This window comes from Durotheca rogersii (genome assembly GCF_024521655.1).
Source record: "Durotheca rogersii strain YMJ 92031201 chromosome Unknown GGS23scaffold_44, whole genome shotgun sequence".
In the NCBI taxonomy this organism is placed as follows: Eukaryota; Fungi; Ascomycota; class Sordariomycetes; order Xylariales; family Xylariaceae; genus Durotheca; species Durotheca rogersii.
This window is the reverse complement of record NW_026251275.1, coordinates 117482-143571: the sequence shown is the minus strand read 5'-3', so window position 1 is coordinate 143571 and position 26090 is coordinate 117482. Positions and strand designations below refer to the sequence as shown.

At 51.0% G+C, this 26090-nt stretch overlaps 6 protein-coding genes across 6 annotated transcripts; 4 read left to right on the top strand and 2 right to left on the bottom strand.

Moving 5' to 3' along the window:
* Positions 1-4444: 4444 nt before the first annotated feature.
* Positions 4445-6784, top strand: GGS23DRAFT_617754 (ketopantoate hydroxymethyltransferase-domain-containing protein; the record flags this gene model as incomplete). The annotated part of the gene is made up of 4 exons (XM_051520897.1): positions 4445-5440; positions 5500-6096; positions 6158-6161; positions 6477-6784. The coding sequence occupies exons 1-4, from the start codon at positions 5024-5026 to the stop codon at positions 6782-6784; spliced, it is 1326 nt and encodes a 441-aa protein (XP_051367480.1). The 5' UTR covers positions 4445-5023.
* A 1275-nt stretch (positions 6785-8059) lies between these two features.
* Positions 8060-10300, bottom strand: GGS23DRAFT_395697 (Dfp1/Him1, central region-domain-containing protein). Its single transcript, XM_051513547.1, has 2 exons — positions 9657-10300; positions 8060-9595 (listed from the first exon to the last, which is right to left on the bottom strand). Exons 1-2 carry the CDS (start codon positions 10182-10184, stop codon positions 8162-8164), a joined length of 1962 nt encoding a protein of 653 aa, XP_051367479.1. The 5' UTR covers positions 10185-10300; the 3' UTR covers positions 8060-8161.
* Positions 10301-10912: 612 nt separating this feature from the next.
* Positions 10913-13476, top strand: GGS23DRAFT_395591 (aminopeptidase-like protein). The gene is made up of 2 exons (XM_051513546.1): positions 10913-11005; positions 11253-13476. Exon 2 carries the CDS (start codon positions 11345-11347, stop codon positions 12899-12901), a length of 1557 nt encoding a protein of 518 aa, XP_051367478.1. The 5' UTR covers positions 10913-11005; positions 11253-11344; the 3' UTR covers positions 12902-13476.
* A 443-nt stretch (positions 13477-13919) lies between these two features.
* On the bottom strand, positions 13920-15637 carry GGS23DRAFT_617748 (HLH-domain-containing protein; the record flags this gene model as incomplete). The annotated part of the gene is made up of 3 exons (XM_051520896.1): positions 13920-14321; positions 14380-15471; positions 15587-15637. The coding sequence occupies 3 exons, from the start codon at positions 15635-15637 to the stop codon at positions 14130-14132; spliced, it is 1335 nt and encodes a 444-aa protein (XP_051367477.1). The 3' UTR covers positions 13920-14129.
* Positions 15638-17788: 2151 nt separating this feature from the next.
* GGS23DRAFT_395587 (uncharacterized protein) lies at positions 17789-18281 on the top strand. Its single transcript, XM_051513545.1, has one exon. It carries the CDS (start codon positions 17942-17944, stop codon positions 18227-18229), a length of 288 nt encoding a protein of 95 aa, XP_051367476.1. The 5' UTR covers positions 17789-17941; the 3' UTR covers positions 18230-18281.
* A 5070-nt stretch (positions 18282-23351) lies between these two features.
* GGS23DRAFT_588756 (copper amine oxidase) lies at positions 23352-25989 on the top strand. The gene is made up of 6 exons (XM_051517566.1): positions 23352-23993; positions 24048-24357; positions 24411-24422; positions 24488-24593; positions 24676-25050; positions 25143-25989. Exons 1-6 carry the CDS (start codon positions 23434-23436, stop codon positions 25571-25573), a joined length of 1794 nt encoding a protein of 597 aa, XP_051367475.1. The 5' UTR covers positions 23352-23433; the 3' UTR covers positions 25574-25989.
* The last annotated feature ends 101 nt before the right edge of the window (positions 25990-26090 follow it).

Sequence of the window (26090 nt, the reverse complement as noted above, 5' to 3'; positions counted from 1 at the left end):
GAAGGTATATATTAACTAACTAGAAAAAAAGGAAAGCTACTAGAGAGTATAGAGCGATCTATAGGTACATATAGTAGTGCTTAGCTAGCTTAGGTAAGCTAGGTGGTTCCTACTAGGGGTGCATGCCTACGTGACATTATACTATATAGATAAAATATCAGGGAAAAGAATACCCTTTATAAGTCCTATTAAATACCGGTAGCGAGGTACCTCTAATTAACGCCGCTAAGGTTAAGTAGCTACGCCTTTTTATTAACTAGCGTTTAAAATTAAAAACCTTAATAAGATTCGACGGCTTGGAGATCTTATCGAGAGAACTTTAGTATATAAACGAAATAAAGCTCCGTAGCTACGAATATATCTACCCCGTCGCCTAAGAAGTTAGTAAATTAAACGAAGAGGTCGATACTATCCTATCCTAATAATAAATAAAGGAATACCTTCCCTAGGGTTTATTTACGGAAGGACGATTATATTTTAACTTACTTTAATGCCGGAATTATCGCCCCCGGCCGATCCGTATAGGAACTACGAAAGAAAAGGACGCTTTATTATAAGTACCCGAATAATTCCGCGACTTCGTCCTTATTATAACTAAGGAAGCGGGATAACGGTTCTTTAATCGGTAACCGTAGGACTACGTTATCGAGCTTCGTCCGGGAACTACCCCCCCGTAGGGACCCCTATACGTTATAAGCGAACGATAGCTAGACGCTTTAAAACCCTAGCTCGACGAAATAATAACCATAAGAAGAATCCGGAAATCTAAGGCCCCCTACGGCGTATCTATAATGTTTATAAATAAGAAGGACCCGGGCGCCCTAAGACCGGTAGTTAACTACCGGGGGTTAAATAAAATTATAATACCCGTCCGATACCCGATCCCGCTAATTAACGAACTATAGAACCTATTTTAAACGGCGCGATGGTTTACTATGATTAATCTAAAGTCTAGCTTCTATATAATACGGATTAAGGAAGGTAATAAATAAAAAACCGCCTTTAAAACGCGTTATAAGCTATACGAATATACGGTTATACCTATAGGATTAATTAATACCCCCGCTACCTTTTAAGCTATAATAAACCATATCTTCCGCGACCTTTTAAACGTAGGAGTTATCGCTTACTTAAATAACGTTTTAATTTACGCCGATACGTTAGAAGAATATAATAAATTAATTAAAGAAGTCTTAAAACGGCTTATAAAAAACCATTTAGCGGTAGCCCTAAAGAAATATATCTAGCGAACGTAAGAAGTTAAGTTCTTAGGATATAATATAAGCCCTAAGGATATTACTATATCTAAAGATAAAGTAGAAGTTATCCTTAACTAGCGTATCCCGGCTATACTTAAGAACTCTTAAAGCTTTATCGGGTTTGCTAATTTCTACCGTAAATTTATACGTAACTTTTTAGGTATAGCTAGGCTAATTATTAACGCTAATAAAGGGAACCGTAAGCTATAAAAATAAGAAATCGAAATAAAAAGGGCCTTTTAAGAATTAAAAGAAACCTTTACGAAAGCCCCGGTACTTATATATTTCGATCCTAATCGAGTCCCGATCGTTAAAGCCGACGCCTCGGACTTTGCTATTTTAGCCGTTCTCTCGTAAAAAGACGATAAAGAAAGACTAAAACTAGTAGCCTTTTTCTTAAGACGACTTATCCTAGCGGAAATAAATTATAAGATATACGATAAGGAATTATTAATAATCGTCGACGTATTCGAGAAGTAGCGATATTATTTCGAAGGTACTTAGTATTAAATAAAAGTATATTTAAACTATTAGAACCTAACGTACTTTATTACGGCAAAAGTATTAAATTAACGATAAGCCCGCTAAGCTTAATAGCTTTCCTCGTATTACTTTATAATATATTACCGCCTAGGAAAGTAAAATAAAAAGGCCGATATTCTATTTAGATTACTATAATATCGCTTTAAAAAAGGAGGAGCTAAGGACTAGCCGATAGCGACGGTTCTATAGGAAAAGTATTTTTTAAAAAATTTAGGCTTACCTACGGTAATATTCTCTAGCGTACGACTAAGTAATATCTTAATACCCGCTTAAATCCTAAAGTTCGTCGAATAAGTTAAAACGATAGCGGTATAAGACCCGGAGTACTAGGCTTAATTAACTAAACTACTCGGTAAAGAGATAAAGCTCTAGGAAAACCTTTTCTATCGACGAAACCGTTTCTAGGTACCTAAGGACCTATAATAAGAAGTAATTAAATCGGAATACGATATTAAAGTAACGGAATATATAAGTATAGATAAAACTATAGAACTTATTACCCGAAACTTTTAGTAGCTTAACCTAGAAGTAATAATTAAGGAATTCGTTAGGGGATATCGCGAGTACTAATAAAATAAAGTACCCCGATATACCCCGTTCGGATTACTATAGCTTATGGAACTATATTACCGACTATAGTAGATAATCGCGATAGACTTTATTACGGACTTACTAATGTTTAACGGCTACGATTTTATATGGGTTATTATAAATCCCTTTACTAAGATAACGTACTTTATTCCGTTAAAAAAGGACGGTAAAAAAGCCGAAGACCTAATACCTATCTTTATCCGTAATTACTAGCGGCTATATAGGATTCCCTTAAACATTATCTCCGACCGAGATTTACGATTTACTTCTTATATATAGAAAGGCGTCCTAAAGCTCCTCGGAATTAAGCCTAAAATAAGTACCGCCTTCTATCCTTAGACGGATAAATAAACGAAGAAACTTAACTAAATCCTAGAAGTATATTTACGCGCCTTCGTAAACTACGAAATAAACGACTAGGAAAGCTTACTTTCTACTACCGAGTTTACCTATAATAATACCGCTTTAATAACTACCGGTATATTATCCTTTTATATTAACTATAAGTAATACCTAATAATATATAACCTTTCTTTAGGTACCCTTAAGAATCTAAAGAGTAACCTTTATATTTACTAAATAATTCGGATATATAACGAGGCTAAGTAATACTTAGAGAAGGCGCGGTAGCGGATAAAAGAATAAACGAATAAGTATAAAAAAGAGAAACCTCCTTTAAAAATAAGGTAGTTCGTTATATTAAATACCCGTAACATTAAAACCAAACGCCCGGCTAAGAAAATAAATAAGAAAATACTCGGTCCCTTTAAGATTTAGAGGATCGTTTCGCTTACTACCGTAACCTTAACGCTCCCGAAAGACTAGCGTATTTATAGTACCTTCTACGTATTCCTTATCGAACCTTACCGCGTTAGTAATTAAGAACTACCTAACCTTAATTAGGTCTTACGAAAGGTAGCCCCGATCGAGGCAGAAGACTACGAAGTAAATAAGGTATTAGATTCCGTTAGAACCGAAAAAGTCGTTAGGTACCTAATAAAGTAGGAAGGCTAGCCGGTTAAGCGCTATTAAACTTAGGAACCGTAGGAATACTTTACTACCGAAGGAGCGAAGGAAGCCGTTAAGTTATTCCATTAATAAAACCTTAATAAACCTACTAACTATCGAAGCCTAGGTACCTAATCCGCGCTTAAAAACGAGCTCCTCCGAAGAAAGGAGATGATATTATACGGAGATAAAGCCTTATACTAATAATTAGGTTATAAAGGTTAGGAGGATAATATTAAGTATTAAGGTCGCCGTTTCGGCAACCTACTAAGAAAAGTCCTAGATAAGCTACGAATAGCTTCGGTATTAAGGTACTAAGATACCAAGGTACGGAGGTACTTCAGGAATATATTAAAATAAGAATAAGACTAGGAAACTTAAGGGAAGCAAGGACCCAAGAGACCCCCTATAGAATTATTAGTTGAATTAAACCTATTCCAAGTAGATCCCCTTGTCACATAGGTCGAGCTCATGCCATATGATCTATTGTACGTGCTGGGCAAGATGCGGATGCGCAGCGACGTGCATCAAAGCAGTACGGCCTTTCTCGAGGCGAGAGATCTCGATCGATGCAGCGGGATAGAAGAGACGCCGCATATTCTTCCTAGGTCCAGCACACGAGTCGCAAGATCATCCAGTCCTCTTTCGAGAAGACCTTGTCGGATACGATCTGGGCGACTAGTTCATAAGGCAAATAGACGGGCGTAGCAGCAGCGTGCGGCTCGTGAATCACCAGCTGGGAGGCCATGGTAGATACCTACTGGCGAGTGGGAAAGGGTCCGATTCCCGAGACAGCACGGAGCGATTGTAACTGAGAGACGTGCCGTAGAGGATACGGGGAGGGGGGCGAAAAGAACTTAACTAAACAGTAAGCAACCAACCTATTTTATTATTTTCTTGAAATAAAGGCCTGTACTCGTTAAGTAAATATGATACATATTAACCTAACTATACTAACATACATATGCATATTAAGGTACGGTATGTTATTTGAAATATTAATTAATTTTTAAATAAAATTTATATATTTAATTAAGCTAAACGTCATTATAAGTTTTCTTATCTCATTTTGAGGTTTCCTTTTGCGTTATTCTCATAGGTATTACTAAGCTTTATTAAAAATCAAGCTTGCGCAATTGGTTACTTATATACACAGCTCCTTTCCCTTAGCCTTGGAGGAGGTACGTAGGTATGTTTTTATCCATGCAGCAGAAACGTAGGTAACTGAGAAGCACAGAGTGCAGCGAAGTGCTCTGACGCACCCATAGCACCAAGCATCACCATTCAAACTTACCTCCCGTGTCCCGCGGCGGACCCTTTTCTTGCCCAATCGTCAGAGGCTGAGGTGAGGTTTGGAGAGGGAATTGGGTCAATCTGCTTTCCCCACTAACTGTAAGTGAGCTAGTGGAATTGTGAACAACAAAACAACGTCGTCGAGAGACTCAATTGTACGCAGCAAAAACCATCATGACTAGAGAATAAAACCGCGAGCAATTCTATGCCACGCCCACTGTTGAACGCTTCCCTCCCCAACACCCGGACGACTCTCCATTGTATTTATTTAGTACCCATAGAGAAACATCGCCTACTTTCATCCACTCCGCGGGCCCGGCCACATACTCATGACCATGGCGCTTGTCTTGTCAAGGTCACGTGCTCGATTGCCGTGCTCCGGAACTGGGTCATATGCCATTTTCGCTGTTGGCAGGCTCTTCTTGTCGTCACCGCGGCTCCGGCCACCCTCTCAACAGCGATGGAGTTCTCACTCGCCCCTGACTGTGCAATCAGGTCCGGCGAGGAAGAAGGTGACCCTTAGCAGCCTCCAAGCTATGTACAAGAAGGGGGAACCCATCGCTGTCATGACCGCCCATGATTTCCCGAGTGCTCATGTTGCTGACGCTGCCGGAATGGACATCATACTTGTCGGTGATAGTTTGGCTATGGTTGCCCTGGGCATGCAAGACACAAGTGAGGTAACGGTCGAAGATATGTTGTTGCACTGTCGATCCGTCGCGCGCGCTACCAGGGCAGCGTTCACGGTAAGGTCACACCACCCGATCTTGAATAGCGGCCGCTAACCGTATACCCTAAACGCCAGGTTGGAGATCTTCCCATGGGCTCGTACGAAATTTCACCAGAGCAGGCGTTAGAAACGGCCATCGAATTCGTTAAGCAAGGTCGCGTCCAGGGCATTAAGCTGGAGGGCGGCAAGGAAATGGCCCCGGCAATTGCCAAGATAACCCAGGCCGGTATACCCGTCCTAGCCCACGTCGGACTGACGCCCCAGCGCCAACACTCCCTCGGCGGATTTAAAGTCCAGGGGAAGACGTCGAAAGGCGCGATGAGGGTCCTTGATGACGCACTGGCCGTCCAGGAGGCGGGTAGCTTCGCCATGGTCGTAGAAGCCGTCCCGGCTGAGGTTGCTACTATCATCACGCAAAAGCTTTCTATCCCGACTATCGGGATAGGCGCTGGCAATGGATGTTCTGGCCAAGTGCTTGTTCAAGTTGACATGTCGGGGTATTTCCCGCCCGGCCGGTTCATCCCCAAGTTCGTGAAAAAGTACGGCGATGTCTGGGCGGAAAGCTATAAGGCGATCGAGTGCTACCGAGAGGAGGTGAAGGCACGCCGATATCCGGCGCCGGAGCACACTTACCCCATTGTCAAGGAAGAGCTTCAGGCGTTTATCGACGGCGTGGGAAGATACTAACCCCAGCTATACTGGGTGTCATGCGACCTATAACTGAAGGCAATAGAAGTGTCACGCTTCTCGGTGTAGTAGCATTTATAAGCGCATGGGGAGAGTGCCCTAGAACCGTGATGTTTTAGGACCGCGAGATAGCTCATCCAAATGCGGGAGTAATTGAATACGCTACAATTAGCTGATCGTTTGAGTCTCTGAAGCACTGCCGCGAGAGCCGTCAGCATCCCAAGAGACAACCCGAGACATAACGAGACCCAGACGTACCCTGTGCAAATTGCCGACAATTTCGTCCAGAGACGGGGCGAACGCGCTGTTTACGTAGAGGAACAAGCCATCGGTGGGGCCGAGGTGCAGCAGCCTGCGTAGATGAGACACCACGGCCTCGAACTTCTGCGCCGCTTGTATCCTCCGCACCTCTTGCCTGAGCTGCGGGGCTGACCCGACGGCTTTGAAGCGGATAAGTACTCGATCGCGATCAAACTCGCCGGCGCTAGCGAGAGCCGAGCTCGCGTCCCGGGGAAGTGCAGTGAGCACGGCTGAAGCGGTCATGGTAAGTGGCAGCTCCGGCGATCCGGATCGGTCCGGCACGGGAGAGGCCGGGGGCGACGGAGAAGACTGCCCAGCGGGAACGCCTGTGGGATCCATCTCGGGCCGTGTGCGGGATTCGCTTGGCTGCTGAGGCCGCAGCTATTTTTCTTCCTCTGTGGTCTTTGGTCCCGGCCACCAGAATGAGGATGGACCGCGTGAGATGCTGACCTATCTCCTTGTCGGTGAGGATGTGGGGGAACGAGGTATAAGAAGTTTGGATGAGGTAGGTAGATGAGCAAACGGACGAAGGCGCGCGGGGCGAGAAACGTGGGCCCCTTTAAAAGTATATGACCCCGGTAAGGGACCCAATCTTTACATGTTAATAACGAGCTCCAGCGATATAACAGATATAGTGGATGTACGTAGGTACCCTAACCCGTGGTATATGCAGGCCTTGGGGTTACTGTGCATTTAACGGGTGCTGTAGGCTAAGCCGACGTGGCTTAGCTCCACCAATATCAAGGCACCTACGGTTCGCCCCTAAATTTACGTGTAGTTGACCGTGCCGAGAAGCATTTGAAAATACACCACGGAACTCTCTGATCCACGGCGGCTAATCACGCCGATCTTCATATGCTGCTCTCTTTAGAAGAATATCTTCCGGGTGGCTGTGGACGGAAGCTTAGAATTTACATCGATTCCCCTTCTCGTATAGACTACTACTTAAACATACACGATCCAGCGATATATCCACACCCATTGCTTCGTCGATGCCAAATTCTGCCTGCTGTCATGTCCGAAGCTGGTTCCAGTCGTGATTATCAACCCTCAATAGCGCCTATGCCGCAGCCCCTTTATAAAGCTATGCCGGACCTTACTTACAGTTGACGTTTACTCCTCAACGCAGCCAAGCGCAAGCCCCCACCTCCTCCCCAAAATGAGGGTCAGGCCGGTGCACGAGAAATGAGGAAGTGCTTAGCCGGGCCATCTATCACTACAGAATACCACCACGAAATATAAACTAGTAGTAAATCCAACAAAGAAATGCTAGGACTCCGTGTCATGCCATGCCATGCCAGGCCGCCAGATGCCAGGTACTTTGGGAGCCAGATTGTGTTGCTTGAAAACGAGGATCAAGGGGTGGCGAGGAAAGCCGTCGAGGTAGTAAGAGGGGTATCATCGCGCCGCGAAGGTCCAGGGGTTGGGACAAATATGAAGAGAAAAGAGAATAGTTCAGAATCGGTTGTTTCCGGCGGTAGTCGTATGGTGGGCAACTAATATATGCGGAGAGCGAAGCAAAGCGAGACGAAAGGCGGCTCCTCATCTGCCGCTAGGAATAGATGATGGCGCCGGGGGTGAATTAGTCTGCTTCATCATACTCTAAGAGAGACGGCGTCCAAGATGAAAATTGTTTATGCCTGGGCGCACGCTGAAGCTGGGAAAGGAGGTCATCCAGCTCGACCCAGTTCTCGTCGTCGTCGGCAAACTTGCGGTGCTTTTTGGACACAATGTGCTGCACGACAACCCGTTAGCAGTCTAAGCCAGGAGGGGACATCAAGAGACAGGCCTCATGTTCAACCCTTACCTCATCGAAATCGGAGTATTTCTCTGTACAATTCTCGCAGTAGCCCGGCTTCAGATCTCTTTTCTTAGACTTCTCCAGGGCGCGCCTTTCGGGTCGTGAGATGGTCTTGTCACTCTCCTGGGAATCTTTAGCGGCAGCATTCTCGTCGATCAAGTCCCATTTCCGGCTAGAAGTACGCGCCATGCTAAAAGACCGCTTCACTGCGCTGTCGTCCTGGAAACTCAACTCTACATTCCGGCGGGAGCTCAAGTCTTGTGACGTGGCAGTACTATTACGCTTCAGAACCTGGCGCTGAAGACCGTGGACTTCCTTGCTTAGGCCGGTGATGACACCTGGCGTTGTCGCGGTCGAAGACACCATCTGGGACCGAATCGCCGAGGTGACGTTAGAAGGCTGGACACCAGAGGCAACAGGCTCCCCGCCAAACAGACGTCCAGGAGGGGCGCGACCGGTAAATGCATTAGGACGGCCGTCAGCAATGCGGCTAAAGGAGACTTTAGTTGGGTTAAGCGGTTCAATCGATGCAACACTCGAGCCACGGCAGTGGCCATTCTCCATCTCGCCCAACGATCGCTTCCCAGTTACCGGCTTAGGGGGCGCCATCTTCGGGGGTTGTAGGGCAGGTCTCGCCTCGGCGACGGTCTTGGCCACCTGGGCCTTCTTCGGCTTGGGCTGAGGTCGAACATCTCTAGATTCGTACTCGTCGACGAAGGGGCAGCGCCCCAACGCAGCAGTCCGAAATTGAGGCCACTCTCCATTTGCTTTGTCAGCAACCTTCTGGTACTCCCTTACCATGATGGGCTTCTGTTTCTCCTCAATATCGTATACATAGAGGTACGGGCCCTTGAAGTGGTGCAGTTCCCGAGCATTGACAGTAGGATCGCGATCTGACGGCCCGTTGACGCGCTCGTTGTGGAGAAGACGCAGCAGATTATGGTCTTCGGTGGTCCGAGGTTCCGGATGGATCGCCTTTCGGGTTCCATATGCGATCTCGGCGCTAACGTAAGGGTCCGTCTCGAGCAGTAAAGTCATCATCCGCTGCAGCTTTTCTAGTGACCAAATCTTCTTCTCCATCTCCCTGGCCCGGAGCAAAACGTCCATGTTGCGCTTGGGTTGGTTGGCTGTTTCGTCCTGGGCATGCGACGGCGTCTTTCGAGTGCGGATATCGCCCTCCAAGGCCCTCCGCCTGACGGAGGCTTCGGAAAGCCGGGATAATAGTGAGGGGTTGATAGTCTTCACCTGCTCCTGCTCCTGACAATGGCCCGTGTGCTTCTCCACGGCCGTATTCTCATCTCGGCGGCTTGCACTCCTTTCGGAGGGTATCGAGCGCGTGGTGACGACGTGCGTGATTTCTATGGAAAAGAAAGCTGCCTCGCGCTGGATGGGGGTTTAGCGAGTCACGAACTGCTAGCAGAATTAGAGGATCTCGGTAACTTACAGCACCCAAGAGGGTGATCTGTTTAGCAAGCTTCTTATGGGCATCGCTTGGGACCTTCTCGAAATAGAAGACCAATTTGGGGAACCTGGCCCGATGGTGTTGTTGCCAATTTCGGATCTCTTCTATATCCTTTTCGTTGTATTTAGATGTTAAAGGCTCCGCAACCGGGGGAGGTGGTTGTTGTTGTTGTTGGTGCTGTCCGGATCGCTCCCTTGCTAGCTTGCTCTCGTAGCTGTTGGCATTGCGGCGCGTCTGTACGGGGATCTGGCTTTTCGTAACTCGATTCTGGTGCGAAGGCGACTTCAACAAGCGTTGGCTGCCGCTCTCCACGATCTGCCTCTTGGCTGGGGGTGGTTGGCCATATTGATCCTCTCGCTGCAGTTGAGCAGAGGATCGTTTCTGCTTGCCAAGCAAAGCAGAGCTTCGAATGGGGGAATTGGCAATGTTCTGGTTTGACGATAGCGGGATTCGTCTTCCGGACATGGCGGGTATCGGTATGGGAGCCGGGGATAAAGATGCAGTTGCCATATAAATGGCCAACTAGCATATGCTGCAGAGGGTACTGCGTGATCTGAATACGTGGATGACCGAAGAATTTGGAAGGCCGACTACAGCAGCATCGGCCGACAAATAAATACCGAGTAGTAGTAGTAGTAGTAGTAGTAGAAGTAGTAGTAGTAGTTATTATAGAGTCTCGGTGGATTGGACCCAGGTAGCCGACCAGAGACGGATGAGGCCTTAGACCAATAGCATCGACACTGCTATGGTTGGACTAGGAGGTGGGAAGGGAGCTGGAGGATGAGCGAGAAAAGGATGGGTGTTTGGGTGGGCGAGGGTGCGGGTTCGGGTGTATGCGTGTTTTGTGTGCGTGTACCGGGAGAGGGAGAAGAGAGAGAGAGCGGGTTTAGCACGCGACAAAGCGTGGCACAACGCGCTGGAATTGGAGACACGACACGGACGGGATAGTGGGCATCAGAGGGACATCGAAGCCGATCGAAGGCGTTAAGGAAGTGCTTGAAGGGCTCGATTGACCGAAGGATGCAAAATAACGACCCGGAATCCGATGTGCCCGGAGAGGGGATGGGGGTTGGAGGGGGTGGAAGACGAGAGTGGGAGGTAGAAAGCTTGAAGCTGATGAGGACGTAGGTATCAGTGTTTAGTGTGCAGTTGGAGAGTATGTACGTACCCAGGCAAGTATAAGGTTGTTTTTTTTTTCCCAGACGTGACTACCCTAATCTTACCGTCTTTTTTTTCCCCCTTCTCTAAATCAACAAGAACTGGTGGCAGGACCCACCCCTGTTTGACATCACCGTGGATACGCAAGTACCTCAATTGTGTACCTATACTGTGTAAGTACATATCGAGGTGTACATACCTGCCCACACCTCCTATCAATCCAATAGGTACCTCCTTTCAGTACCTAAATCAGCTCAAGGATGTGCTGTTGCTCCGTAACATCAGGTGTCTAGGAGGAGAGGGGTACCTAGTAACCTATGCATCCTCATCTTTATGCATTTATAAGATCTCCGGTCCCTCACCATACCTACCTACCTCTGCCGCAGGATTCTCGCCGCCCACACAGGCTGACTATCCAAGCTTAACATCGTCTATCCACATACACCAGGCTGTCTCAAGCCATACGATGAGAAAGCCATGCGATTGACCCCTGCCTCCCACAGCTCATCCTCATGCGGCTTCGACAGCTGCCGTTAAGGCAGCCCCAACAGCGGCTCGGACGACACTCCAGCTCTTCCTACCCTGTCCAGTCACCACGGCACATGTCAACCCACCCCTCCCCTCCTCGGGTGCTAAGCTCATTCTCGAACCCCTCGAGGTCAAGATGTGTTATTCATCCACACGCGCGCCCCTACCAATCTCATGCGAAGCCCATCCACGCCTCCAAGCTCATCTTCGGTCAGCCTGTCCACGAGACACACCCGCACCTCCTGAAGGAAGGCGAAATCACCCCGGGCATTACGGCTCAGGAATACCACGAACGCCGCGCATCGCTCTGTCGCTCTTTACCCGCCAACTCCGCCGTTCTTCTCCCCTCCGCCACTGTCCTATACCGGTCCGGCGCCGTCTTTTACCCTTTCCGCCAAGAGTCCAACTTCCTCTATCTAACCGGCTTCTCTGAGCCAGACTCCCTTGCCGTGTTGAGAAGAACGGGTGACGGCTCTGACGATTACGTATTCCGGCTTTACTGTCGGCCGAAGAACCGGGATGCCGAGCAGTGGAGCGGTCCCTGGAGCGGCCTCGACGCCGCGAGGGATGTGTGGAACGCAGATGAGGTAGGCGACATAAGCCAGGTCGAGAGTTCGTTGGCCGATATACTGAGAGGGGTGACTACCATCTTCACAGATGCTGAGCTGGTTAAGGATGGCATTCCCACAAAGTTTGGAGGTCTCGTGCGTTCGGCGGCCCCGGGGGCGGCGACGGCGCCTCTAAAGCCTCGCGTTAACAGCCTCCGTGTCGTTAAAGGGCCAGCCGAGATAGCAAACATGCGCCGCGCGGGGCAGGCGTCAGGTCGGGCGCTGACTGAGGCTATGCGCCGGCCGTGGAAGTATGAAAAGGACATTGCTACGTTCTTGGAATACCAGTACCACCAGTCGGGCCTCGACGGGCAGGCATACATCCCCGTCGTGGCTGGAGGCAGCAGGGCACTGCTCATCCATTACGTGCAAAACAATGGGGTATTGGACGATTCAGAACTCGTCGTCGTTGATGCAGGGGGCGAGTACGGGACGTATATCACGGACATAACACGGACATGGCCGGTGTCGGGAAAGTTCACCGAGCCGCAGAAGGACCTCTACAACGCCGTCCTTCGCGCTCAGCGGTCGTCGATCTCACTTTGCCGCGCCAGCGCCAGCGTCACGTTAGACAAGCTACACAGCATCACGGAGACGGCCCTCCGCGACGCGCTGCGGCAGCTCGGCTTCGACGTAAGCGGCGACGCCCTAAGCATCCTATTCCCCCACCACGTTGGGCACTATATTGGGCTGGACGTACATGACGTGCCCGGGTACCCGCGCAATGTGACTCTGAAAGAGGGGCATTGCGTCACTGTAGAACCCGGCATCTACGTCCCAGACGACGACCGGTGGCCGGCGGCCTTCAGGGGGTTAGGTATCCGGATCGAGGACAGCGTATGCGTAGGCGAGGATAGTCCCCTAATCCTAACCACAGAGGCAGCCAAAGAAGTCGATGACATCGAGGCGTTGAGAGATTCAATGCCTAACTAGGATACCAGTCCTCCGGAAATAACTTAAGGAATCTCTCGGCCGGCGGCAATACGCATGTGTTCATGTGACACGCCTAGCAAGGGGGCAGTATTAGAATACAAATGTTAGAAAACACCTTGACACGCTAATACTCACATCATCCTATAGTAATCTAGTTAAAATTCTATCGTGCCATATCTACTCAGCAACAGTAAAACCGATGTTCATACCTTCCACTCGCTCGCGTAAGCGACACGACCCACGATTTGCCCCATTTTACAACTAGCAAGGACCAAGGATGACTAGGGATTCAACATTCGAATATGCCGTTTTATGAAGTAGAGTCCCGGCCAATGCAGAGGGAGCTTACTACGTAGTATATCCTCACCAAGAGAACAATGTATCATTCATCGCAAAGCTACTTGTATAAGGCTGAGCGATATAGAACTCGCGGGTTTAGGATCCGCTGTTAGTAAAAACCGCCTGCCACCACTACTACTCGTTTTGGGAGTTTGGAACAGAAGAGAATAAGGCCTTTTCATGGCGAGGGAGTAATAAATTGGTATATTGGAAATCGGCCGCGCCCCTCCTTTTTTTTCCCTCCCCCCCCCCCCGCCTCCATTCCCTTCGTCAACATAGGCACACAATAGTGATGTTGCCCATCAACTGCCGGGGGGGAACATAGAATCCCCGGACACTATACCCCGAGAACGCCACAAGCTATACCCGGTCGATATATATATAACCCTTCCCCGGGAAAATGGATCCCTCCTATAGACTGGTTTAAAAAAAAAAAAGTTGGATCTTTCCCCAATATGCAACCCGACCATGTTATGTACCGGACTCCGATGCCTTCATGCAGAAGATGGTATATGCAGTGGGGCGAGGTGGTGCTAATTATCGGTAGTGGGGCGACTGGTTTCCTCGGAAAGGTTGGGGCCACCTCTTTCCTGTCGTAATTTCTGTGTTGTTGCGGAAATAGTTCAATATCGGATTGCTAACTCCATGGCTATCAAGCCCAGCTCTCTATCCAGGTGGGTTGCAAAGATTGGGTATCATAGTTAAAGCAAGATGTGTGCTCGCGTCGCCATCGTGGTTTGCTATATTTGTCGGTGTTGAAAATGGTGAGATTTCCAAAGATGGGTGTGGAGGTTGAGTGGTGATTTGAGGACAGTTATTTCGACCCCAAGGATGATCGATGCATAGAGAGGAGGCTTTCTGGAAAGGCAAAGACGATGGGTCAACTACCCTACGAGAAGGCTCGAGGGTTGAAGACGGAAGCACCGTATCCCTGGGGTGCCCAATTTGGTGCGGGGGCAGCGCCGACTAATTGCTCAAAGGCATGCAACCGACGTGCGAGCTCCTCGTTCTTCTGGGCCATTGACCGGTTTCTCCGCTCAAGTTGGTGAATGTACTCGGTCGCCTTAGTTAGGACGGTGCCCTATAGTTTTCGTCAGCTCTCACTCATGAACAAAAAAAACATTTAGAGGGGGAGGCACCTTGCTGACTTTAGGGGCCGTTCTCGATCCACCCGGATTCTCGTTATCGTCCCCATCCTCGGGTATGGCCCGCAACGACGGGATAGCGTCCCGGAGTTCGGCGATCTTATCCTTCAGGTTGGTCCGATATTTTCGCTCAATATCGTTATGAGCGGCCCGGTCGCTATTCCTCGGCTTCTCCTTGGCTTTCTCGACGGCTTCCGTCGAGTTGGCCCGGGAGGGCGCCTGGGGCCGTGTTACTACCGGCTTAACGCGAGGCTCGGGGGTATTGCTTTTGCTGTCGCTCATCGTGGTTGGACTCTGGTTGATCTCGAACCGGAAATCCATCCCGGGTGGTTGTCTCGAGTTAGTCTGCTGTTGCGGGGCCTGTCCAGTACCCATGGCAATGGCGAGTAGCCGCTGGCGTTCGGGGTCGGCAAAGGGGGGGTTCACGTTTACGTAGTCCATGCGGAACCCAGGTTGCGGCGGCTCCCAGCTCAAGGGCGTAGAGTAGAGCCTCTCTCGTGGCGGTACTTCCGAAGGCACGGGGGCAGACTCGGTCTTGGTTAGCTGGTCAGCCAGAGCCATAGAGAAGAGGTCGTCCTCGTCCGACAGCGCGTGATCCAGAGCGCTATCGTCGACCAACTCGGCAGTTGAAGAGGGCGGATAAGCCACTTTGAAGCTGCCGGGTCTCCCGACAATCCGCGACCTTGGGTGAGGGTGGGCTAGATTGGGAGACCGGACGGTTCTGCCTTCCCGGTTGTCGCGGAACAGGGGCTCGCTCTCGTTATCGCTATCGAAACGAAGCCAATAGTCGGAGCAATCTAGGGCGGAAGGGTCCTGAGCGAATCGAGACCTTCTGACGTCGGAGCACTGGCGCTTCCCGGGTAGCTCTTGGCCGGGGAGCTTGTGCTTGTGCGAGTTGGTAGAGAGGTTTTGGGAGGCGGTGGAAGCGGGGGAGTCGGCTGAGGTACTGGGGGTCTGGTGGGAGGTGGTAGTCGGTGCCGAGTTGACAACACTGGACTGGGCCGACCTGTCTAGTTCGTCCCAGAAGCTGATCGATGACAGCTGCTGAGAGTAGTCCGTGGTTTGGTCGAAGAATGTCTCGAAGGTCTAAGGGGGGGGGTTGGTGTTAGGGGAAGGCTTTTATTTTGGATTTCTTTTCTTAAATATTTGGTTGGAGGTCCAGACTATGACTTCACAGAGTCCATAAATAGTTCGGACATACCTTGTCGTTGCCAGGATAGACGTCGATGTCTTGCATGACACCTGTGTCCATGACGAAATGTACCGCAATTCAAGGGTCACCAGCCGGTCTTTGGTGACGCTGTGCCTCAAGTGCGATGGTTTCCAAGATAAGAGGCGAGAAGGGATCCCACTAATGGACGGTGATCAGAAAGCTGGGGACTCGCAAAGCGATGCGGGCGCTATCATGCGATACCCGGGACAAGGCTCGACGGGATGCGGAGCTGGGTCGATGGAGAGAGAGAGCAGACAAGCTCAAGCAGGGTTTGTGAGGCGTCCAAAATCGCCACGTTGGCCGCGCTCTTATCGCGATACAATGCTAGCTAGGCAAGGCGCGCGAAGCTGGCGTGTGCGTGTGCGGTTCGTGCCGATTTGCGATGTGTGAATATGCGCCGGTGGGTTGTTGTGTGTGTGCGTGTGCGTGTGCGTGTGCGTGGGGTTGGATGAGGTTCGTGCCCAAGGGAGAAAGCCACCGAGGCAGGGAGAGAGAGAGCGAGCAAGCGAGCAAGCGAGCAAGCCACACACGCGCTTAGAGGTCCCGACAGTGGCCGATGGGAAGATATGATATCACAAATAATGCCACAGTGGTGAAGAGATCAAACGATGCGAGAGAACGGACGATCGATGAGCAGGCAGGTATATAGGTGTGCAAAATGAATATAGGATAGATGGGTTGGTTGGTGGGTTTAGTTTAGTTCGGTTGGCAGGTTATTTAGGTGTCTTTTTGGGTAGGATGGTATGGTGTATGTGATGATGATGAGATGGGAATGGGAATTCGAGAATTCGTCCATTAAAGAATAAGAATCAGATCCTCTACCGTCGGCCTGACCAGGGGAGGTGTCGAGGCGCACGATGGCCGAGACCGCCCGACGGGTGCATGGGTGCAAGTTACCATCAATGAATTATGGCCTGACGCTGCAGAGCAACGGAGACGCTCAGATAAAAAAAAAAATACCCAAGCCGGACCCCAAAGGGCCATCCCGATGAGCCAGCACGCTAGGGAGGGGGGAGGGGGGGGGATGGGAAAAAGGGGGGGGGGAGGGAGGAGGAGGAAACGAGGGACAGACGACACGTAATGACGCCTACGACACTACAACACCTTTAAGTAGACAACACCTACATCCGAGCTACATAGCACTACGCATGATTGTACGCACGACGACGAGTACCCGCGATGACAGGTACCCGCGATAGCAAGCTGTGCTCCGGCGACGACAGCACCGGCGACAGCACCCACGATCGATCCCGCAAAGACAGAGCCAATTTCCTGCCGCTACATAACGCGGTACGTCCCCGCGCCAGGTCGTGTTCTCAAGGGGAGGAGGAGGGGGAGAGAGCGTTGGCTCGTATGGCCGCTCCGAGAATTTCCTAGTAATCCCCAGCACACCCCCAGTCCAACAGCGGCGCCGGTAGGGGGGGAGGGGGGGCGTGCGTAGGGAGGAAGAGCGGGAAAATGAAGGACCTCGAGGACGAAAAGATCCCACGATGTCCACATTGTGGGCTGATGGCCGCAGAGGCCAGCTTGGGGATCTTGTCTGGACGGTAAATCTCATCAGCGGGCCTGTCAGAATTCAGGGAAGTCGAAGCGGCAAAAAAAAAAAAGCCAACCAAAAAAAAGAGAGAGGAAGCCGGAGCAAGTACCCAGGTAGAGTAGGTACGCAGGTACACGAGGGAGACCGTCGGACGCCTCGACCAAGGTGGCCTGATTTCTCCTTGGGGGGGGTCTAGAATCAGATGTCATGTGGGGTGGAAAGCCGAGGAATCAGGCCACTTGCGAGGCTGACGAGAACAACATCGTACGACCCTCGCTTCGCAGCGTTAGGAAGAAGGAGCCCGGGGGATCTAGATGCTGCCACGGTCCGTGATTGGCCGGCCCGGCGCCGCCCTCCACCCGGGAGATCCTGAGGGGGCCGGATTGGCTACGTCCGCGCGCCAAATCCCCAGGCCTCAAACAGGATGCCACAGCCTCGCCAAATGCCTGGCCGCGCACTGCTGCTGCCGCGTGCTCAGTAGTACCCACGTACTCTGCTGAGGAGATATGTATATATATATATATATTGGCACGCTATTATATAGCACGTGCGAGAAGCGGCGGCGGTCGGCGGGAACCCGTCGAAAGACAACAAGAGGTAATGTCAGGTAGTGTCATACACATCCACCAGGTACAGTGGGCGGGTGTGTACCTAGGTAGGTTAGGTACCTAACATACCTGCTCTTCCTCCTACCCAAGCTACCTAAGGCAGCAGTAGAGCCTTAACGGGCAACGGTTAGATATATAGCTCAGGCAGAGGCAACCTCCGTGGGAGGCCGTAGGAGGAGGTGCTGGTAGGTAATCCAGATGTGCGCTATATTTGCCATCAGCACCTTCGCCGCGCCCGCGTTCTCCCGTACTTCGGAACATGCAGGCAGCTGCGGACATTCTCTTCCGTCTCAGCCCCTACTAGGGGGGAGAGGAGCCCGCGGAAGCCAGATCGACAGCGGGCCTACCTACTTGGCTGTGAGCCGTATTGACGAGCCGCCTGTCTCGCTAATCATGAGCGAAATACACCGTCTTCCTTTCCGGAATAGCCCGCCATCCCGTGGATGGGATCGGCCGGGCTGGACTTTACACGCTGGGGCGTATTAATAGGTACTGCTATAAGACACCATCCGGGGAGCTAATGGATCCCAAATCTCCGCTGCATGGGCCAAGAAATAAACTACCTTACCACCTAACATCAGTGCATAGTATGTACCTAGGTAGGTAGGTACCATACCTGCCTTACCTAACCCACAGTTCCCCCCATTACCACGTAGAATACGTAGGTATGTATATATATCCCTGTATACCTAGATATCTGCGCAATACTTACCTACCTAGGTAGGTATATATCTGTATAGGCAAATTCGGCCACTGCTTCCCCTCTCCCCGTTCAGAAATGGCGATAGGCGGTTACGAGTCCCGTATTACTACCTAGGTACGGCTCGAGCTCCGCTCCGTTGGCCCTGTCAACATCCTGGACGTCCTGCTAAGTCTTCAATCATACGATTGAGCAGCCGGACGCGAGTGATACCTTAGGCACACAACCCTTTAGAGAGGTACGTACCTACATAATCTACGCAGCGGGCGCTTCGCCCATTGCTACCTTGTATGTAGGTGCCTCCTGTGAGGACGTAGGTGCATGTGCCGCTGCCTCGGCTCTAAGCGGTAGGTAGGTAATATACCGAAATACTTACCTACCAAATTTGCCATACAGATATAATGTCGGCTTCAATATTATTTCACAGTCTAGACGACATTCACGTCAAATCTGCATGCTTAATATACATATGCTATACTCACAGGGTACAGTGCATAGGTACCTACATGCCTGCCTAGAGGTACATACCTACCTACCTAGAGGTACCACCCCGGGAGGGACAAGGTCCATCGACAGTACGTCTGCAATGGTACCGAGATGTTGACACGGTAAAACTAAGCAGGTAAGGTAAGGATAACTAAATAAGGTCATCATTGCGAGAGGGCCGATAGAGTTATGGCAAGGGATGCCGTACTTCATTCACTACAATGTCAGTGCGGACATTATGTCAAGGCATAGAAACACGATGTCGACGAACCCCCCTCCCCGTATAGATAGGTACCTTAAGTATGTCGAGACCTTGGGTTCATACTGTTACCAATACCTTGCCACTTCTGAGCCCTACGTGTGAGACTTTGCGCGGTCCCGTGAGCAGTTGATCCGTCGCCTCCCGGACTTAGGCACCTAGAGGCGCCGAGGGGAGCGGTTTTCGCCCTCCGAGCAACCTTCTCCTCAGCTCCGGTCGCTAGGGGGCATTTCTAAGATCGAACCGCCGCCGAAGGAGAAGAGTCATGCATTAACATCACTGCCTAATCGCGCGCCTCTCTCTCAACCGACTAGGCCTCTCGACAAGTGCTTGCCGACCCCCAGTCCATCCTGAGACGCTCACCTACGGCGGAATCGTTCTATCCCCAGACCGGGACTGCCAGAATAACACGGCTACGCATATCGTTTCAGAGCGATGAGACAGTTACGTAGGCAAGGTAGTCGAGTATGGCAAGTATAGACGAGCTGGGCGGAGTACGGAATATGGAGCTGACGCGTTGTCTCTTTCAGAAGCAGTCCCCCGTCTTAACCAATCCACCTCGGCCCTGCCCTTGAGCCCATTTCCCATTGGGCCGTGTGGCTTTCCCTTGCGCTTTTCCTTGCTACATACTCTGCGGCTCGTCCCAAATCTCCGAGATCGTACAGCCGTATCCCCGGTCTTCCCCCCCCCCCCCCTCCCCCTCCCCGCCTCACCCCTTTTTATCAATCGCGCGAAGCAGCGCCGGGGTCAGGGGGCCATCTTCGGAACGCAGGTATGTGGTCGGCAGCCTCCGATCACGAGGGAGTAACGCGCGCCTGCATGCTTACCTCAGTAGGCCTAGTACTTCTATTCTGCGTAGGTAGGAGGAGGGGGCGTTCCCGTAGACGATTACACTTATACCTATATGCGGTGAGGAGGATCACAGTGGCTCAGCAGGCATTCCCGAGGGAGTATTGTCTCTTTTCTATAGCCAGCCTGATGGGCGCGAAGGAAGTAAGATGGTTAGTTCACTTATTACGTATTCCGATCCATCGGTTTCCTAGCGAGGTTATCCTGACAGAATCCAACCCAAGTTGAGCCTTAGGGAGCAAGGTTACGTATCGGTGCCACATTACCACGTCTCCGCTCATGATATTTTCGGACGCCTTGAGCCATAATAATCAACTACATCTAATTAGATATATTACTATCCCGAGTAATACGCCGATAACTAATTCACTTATTATGATCTATGGAGCACCTCTCTGTGTGGATGACGGAAGTTGCTATGTATAAGACAAGGGCTCAGTTCTTAGCATCCTCTTTACATATGTAAAGCGAGTTGCTGGTTCTTCAACGAACAGGCATACTGGCTAATCTCCATCAACCAGCATCGCCCGTAGCCCTGAGGGGGCATCGTTAAAGACTTGAGCCCCCCGTTACTCAGCAAGGGGCAAGGGGCTCTATCAGCCGTACTACCGTCCAAAGTATTGTTGTGCTAGCTTGGAGTATTCGGCTTACAAGCCACCTTGCAGTATTCATTGGTTATATGCCTGCTGATCCGTTAAATATAGCAGATCAGAAGGCTTACCGGTTCATATGGGTTATAGGGGGTTTCCTACTTACGTGGAGATGAGGCCAGGGAGACCGTCATATTCTTAACTATTATCGACATCCGCTGTCTCTTTACCATACTTAGGTATTGCTACTAGTTGCCTCAAAAACGTAATAGGTAAGGAGAGGGAGTTAATAACAGCAAAGCCCAAAATTGCAACCCGCATCTTGGTCCACCGCATCACTTGGTTGGAATTTTGTTTCCCAGCCTCAAGTTATGGCCTTTAATATTCTCCAGTCATATCTTTCCCGGGCTTTGTTTGGAAGTGCTGCGGTAGACTTATGAGCCCCTAAGCAGTGCTTCCAAGTGAAGATAGGTAGAGCCTGTAACGTGTCTTGAAGCTTCCCTTATAGTTTATTGTTAAAGGGACTTGTGTAAGTACTTATTCCCCTGCTTAGGACGCCTAGGCTATACTTTAGCTACTAAGTTACCATCCAATACTACTGAAGGGCAGGCCAGTAAGTGTCGCTGGCAAAGAGGAACGTATGGGCACATTTCAAAGAATAGCCCGGTACAAATCGTTTTATAGCCAGGACAACCTTGACCAGCAACACCCCTTCCTTCATCATTATCTTCTATCGTCATTACTTAGATCGGGAGCTGTTAGTGCCAAAACATCAAGACCTCTTGGTCCCAGAGAAGCTCGAATGGGTTGTTGAGATGTATGATTGTCTCACTAGTTATAATATATGCCCCGATGCCACAAACAGATATCTTGTTGTACCTGCCACCGTAACAGAGTGCCTATAACTATCTAGTATACACATATACGAACCTGGAACCAGCGGTTTGCATACCCTAAAATGGACATGGCTTGCAGGACGGCAACCATCAATGTGTATAACCCCTCATGCTATTCACCGCATCCCCCCCTACCTGCCGCATTCCCACCAAAGCCGACCCCAGGCTAGCTCTCAACCATACCTATATCGTTAGTAAGGCATCCTACAAACACCCACGTTGTTATAGCTAGGACCGCTGTTACGTACGTAATACATGTATGCCGCCGCTACTTGATATCGCCTGGTGATTGGGTAGAGATACTCAACAAATCCGGCGGGTATCAGGTAGCACGTGAGATCGTCTATGTTCCTCCACCCATGAGAGAGCTATTAGGTATGGCTCGCTCGTTCGCGTATGAGAAACCCAACTTTCAAGGGGGCCGGGACTGGGTCTAGATTTGTCTTGTATCAACTCGCGGAAGAGAATGCTCGGGAATCTCGGGATCTCCACATTGTGCTCGGCAAGACTACCGCCGGTAGGGGAGAGTGGGGTGGGGGGGTTGTTTGCCGAGTATACCAGATAAACAAAGTGGCAGACAAATTGGCCCGGATGGGGAATGCTGAACGCTAACACGTACTCATATTCACGTATTGGCGTTGAGCAACCCGGTATCGGATTGCAGGAGACAACCTCTAGGAATTCTACCACGGTCCCGTTCGGCCGGCTCGAAGTAGGTAGCAGCATTGATAACAAGGCTTATCTCCAACTGTTCATCTTTGGCCCACCCCCGTTTCGGGAAGTATATGCGGTGGCTCCCCCCTACCACGATCGCGCTTTGGGGGAGGGGGAGAGGGGAGCCGAAGGTAAATTGATACCACATCCCCGCAATGCCAGAGTCACAGCTACCTACTACTAGGTATATACGATGTACAAACCCGAGGAGAACCGGGAGAAAACCATTAGGTGGAAAGAAATCCGACTCGATCTCGAGCAGGAGCACGATGATCCGGGTAAGCGTTTCCCGTGACGTCGTGGCTATGGCATCGATTGCATCGCATCGCACGCAGCCCGCACGCGTCGCGATAGCGGCATCTGCCTACCTCATAGCAAGGCCACCTAGACGCCATTGCAGGCTCTAAACAGCGATGACCTTAGCCAGGGGAGGGCGGGGCTCGGGCTGGGCTACAGCTTCGATACCGGGCACTCGCCGAAGCATGGCCGGGAGGCGGGTGAGGCCCTTATCGGACCCTGATGGGATAATCCCAATTGCTAATTGGCACGAGATAGTGCTGGTCTACAAACTGCTGCGCGTCGCTCGTTCGTTCCACCTCTTGGGGCTATCGGGGCCAAGAGGAACCCCCGGAGTAGGTGGGTGTAATACCTATTACCTAGGTACCTACTCCTTACCTACCGGTCCGGGCTATCACTGTGAAGGTGCGTGTGTTCCAGGCTCCAGCAGGTACTTAAGCCACGCCCATAACCGCGGAGGCCATCTGAAAGGATAGCATCGCGTCCTCCCGCCTCACCTCGCCTCATCCCACCCGCCATATTGTCTCGGTGAAGATGGGTTCTGGAACTTCTGACGCCGTCCTGTATCCTCTCGACCCGCTGACTGTCGATGAGATCCGATCGGTCATCGGCGTTGTGAGGAAAGCCCACGGTGATGTTCTCTTCAACGTCGTCTCCCTCCATGAGCCCCGCAAGGCCGAGATGACAAAATGGCTCGCCGACTCGACCAACGCCCCTCGGCCGTCGAGGGTTGCGGATGTCGTCGTGATCGCCCCCGGCGGTAAGGTCTACGATGGACTGGTAGACATCGCGACGGGCAAGATCTCCAAGTGGGAGCTGCTGGACGGCCAGCAACCTATCGTCAGTGTCGACGAACTGTGCCGGCAGGGCCGTTGCTAACCGCGACCCACTAGATCACCATGGAGGAGCTCGTGCTCGTCGAACACGTCTGCCGGAAAGATCCCAAGGTCATCGAGCAGTGCGAGATCAGCGGCATTCCGAAGGAAGACATGCACAAGGTTTACTGCGATCCGTGGACGATCGGCTACGACGAGAGGTTCGGAAACAAGACTCGCTTTCAACAGGCGTTGATGTACTACCGGCCCAATTTAGACGACTGCCAGTACCAGTACCCGCTGGACTTCTGCCCGATCTACGACGCCGAGAATCAGAAAATCGTCGATATCGACATCCCAAAAGTACGGCGACCTCTGAGCAAGGTCGCGCCGACTAACTACCACCCGGCAGCCATCGAGAAGACGGGGGGCTATCGCAATGACCTAAAGCCCATCAACATAACCCAACCTCAGGGGGTATCGTTTACGATGGATGGGCGACAGATCCGGTGGCAGAACTGGAGGTTCCACATCGGGTTCAACTACCGCGAGGGCATCGTTCTCAGCGATATCGCTTATAACGACAAGGGGACGTTCCGCCCCATCTTCTACCGGCTCTCGCTGGCGGAGATGGTCGTGCCATAGTAAGTATCTCAATCCCGTTTTATCTATGGAAGACGCTGAACTGGATATGATAGCGGAAACCCCGAGCACCCGCACCAGCGGAAGCATGCCTTTGATCTCGGGGAATACGGCGCCGGGTATATGACCAATAGCCTTGCTCTCGGATGCGACTGCAAGGGGTCTATTCACTACCTGGATGCACATTTCCCTACGAGGTCTGGCGCTGTTCGCACCATCAAGAACGCGATATGCATACACGAGGAGGACAGCGGTATCCTATTCAAGCACACTGATTTCAGAGACGAATCGGTCATCGTAACCCGCGGGCGGAAGCTGGTGATCCAGCAGATCTTTACCGCGGCCAACTACGAGTATGCTGTCCAGGTGAGTCCCTCCACGGTCATCGAGTCTCGTGTTCATGCTAACATACAGACCAGTGGATTTTCCACGTAAGAAAACCCTAGAGTTCACCAGAGGCTAGAGAGCTCAAGGGATTAACAAACAATGACCACAGCAAGATGGGACGATCCAACCAGAGATCAAACTCACTGGAATCCTTAATACGTACAGCATGAACCCCGACGAGGATACCAAGGGCTGGGGGACCCAGGTTTATCCGGGTAAGAGAGACAACTGCGCGCGGTGGACCCGACGCGGAAGCCCCTACCTAGCTTAAGGGTCACTGGCTAACCCGTTCGCAAGGGGTCAATGCACATAACCACCAACACCTGTTCTGCCTTCGCATTGATGCGAACGTAGATGGTCCGAACAATACTGTGTTCATGGCGGACGCGGTCCCGTCTCAAGCTCCGGTCGGCAGCCCGGAGAACTACCATGGCAATGCATTCTATGCTCAACGGACGAAGCTCGACACCACCGGCAATGCCGCGACGGATTATAACGGCGCTACAAGCCGTACGTGGGAAATCTGCAACACAAGCAGACTGCATCCCTACAGCAAGAAGCCGTCTAGCTATAAACTTGTCAGCCGAGAGGTTCCCGGGCTTCTACCGAAGGAGGGCTCACTCGTCTGGAAGAGAGCTGGCTTCGCAAGACATGCCGTATATGTAACCAGGTGTATGTCATCTTGGCTAGAGCTTTCCCCTTACCCGCTCTATTCCCACCTTACCCTCCCCACCTCTTCGTTCCTAACTAAGACAACGACGCAGACGAGGATGACCAACTCTGGCCGGCAGGCCGGCACGTGCCACAGACATCAGGTGAGCCGTCTCTTGGGCTGCCGGAGTGGGTCGGAGACGGCACCGAGTCGGTCGACGATACCGATATCGTCTTGTGGCATACTTTTGGCGTAGTGCACATTCCAGCGCCTGAAGACTTCCCAGTGATGCCTGTCGAGCCTATCACCCTGCTCCTGCGGCCGCGCAACTTTTTCACCAACAACCCCGTCCTTGACGTCCCGCCTAGCTACTCTAGCACTCCCAGCCAGGTAGCAGCGAGCGGTGCCGGCGTGACAAACGCCGCAGACAAGATGAGCAAGCTCGCATTTCCCGCCGGCGGCTGTTGCGCCGTCGACGAGGCCAACGGAGGAGATGCTACTGCTGTCGCGAACGGAACAAATGGTGGAACGAGTGGCCATTAAGCCAAGGGCCCAGGATGGGAGAAATAAGGGCTATGTCACGTTCGGATCGATGTGCATGTCCGCCTACTTGTCTGACCTCTGGCGTAACAGAGGCTGGCGCGCGAGAGATTCTTTTTGAGTTAATATAATATCACGCGTCTGCTCTGGTCATACCTACCCTGACTGAATTGCTTAATCAATGTTGCGCGGTAAGGTACGGAAGGCCGAATGAATCCTATCGGGAGACACTGTAAACGCCTTTGTTTCCTTGTTTAGCTGTGCGGGCTTATACAGGTCATGTTTTTTTTCCCTCGTCGTGAGGAGCGACTGTAGTGTGGCCGTGTGCCCCCTTTTCAGGCCGTTCAAGTGGTGTTATAGTGACGTTACGGTTTAAAAGTTAGTCTTGCGTTCCTAACACTAATATTACTCCTACAGACCGCTAATCCTAGTAACAACTGGAGGCAACGTTTTTAATAGATGTAGACTTTTAAGTCATCTATAGCGATTATATAACCGGGCAGCCCTGTACTGTATGTGG

Excerpts from the sequence above, each read along its gene's own strand:
- GGS23DRAFT_395697 (XM_051513547.1), bottom strand. The coding sequence starts at position 10,184 with ATGGCAACTGCATCTTTATCCCCGGCTCCCATACCGATACCCGCCATG. Across the intron at positions 9,596-9,656 it reads AGATCACCCTCTTGGGTGCT|CGCGAGGCAGCTTTCTTTTC; the intron begins GTAAGTTACCGA and ends ACCCCCATCCAG.
- GGS23DRAFT_395591 (XM_051513546.1), top strand. The coding sequence starts at position 11,345 with ATGCGGCTTCGACAGCTGCCGTTAAGGCAGCCCCAACAGCGGCTCGGA.
- GGS23DRAFT_395587 (XM_051513545.1), top strand. The coding sequence starts at position 17,942 with ATGTGCGCTATATTTGCCATCAGCACCTTCGCCGCGCCCGCGTTCTCC.
- GGS23DRAFT_588756 (XM_051517566.1), top strand. The coding sequence starts at position 23,434 with ATGGAGGAGCTCGTGCTCGTCGAACACGTCTGCCGGAAAGATCCCAAG. Across the intron at positions 23,994-24,047 it reads GCGGAGATGGTCGTGCCATA|CGGAAACCCCGAGCACCCGC; the intron begins GTAAGTATCTCA and ends TGGATATGATAG. Across the intron at positions 24,594-24,675 it reads GGGGACCCAGGTTTATCCGG|GGGTCAATGCACATAACCAC; the intron begins GTAAGAGAGACA and ends CCCGTTCGCAAG.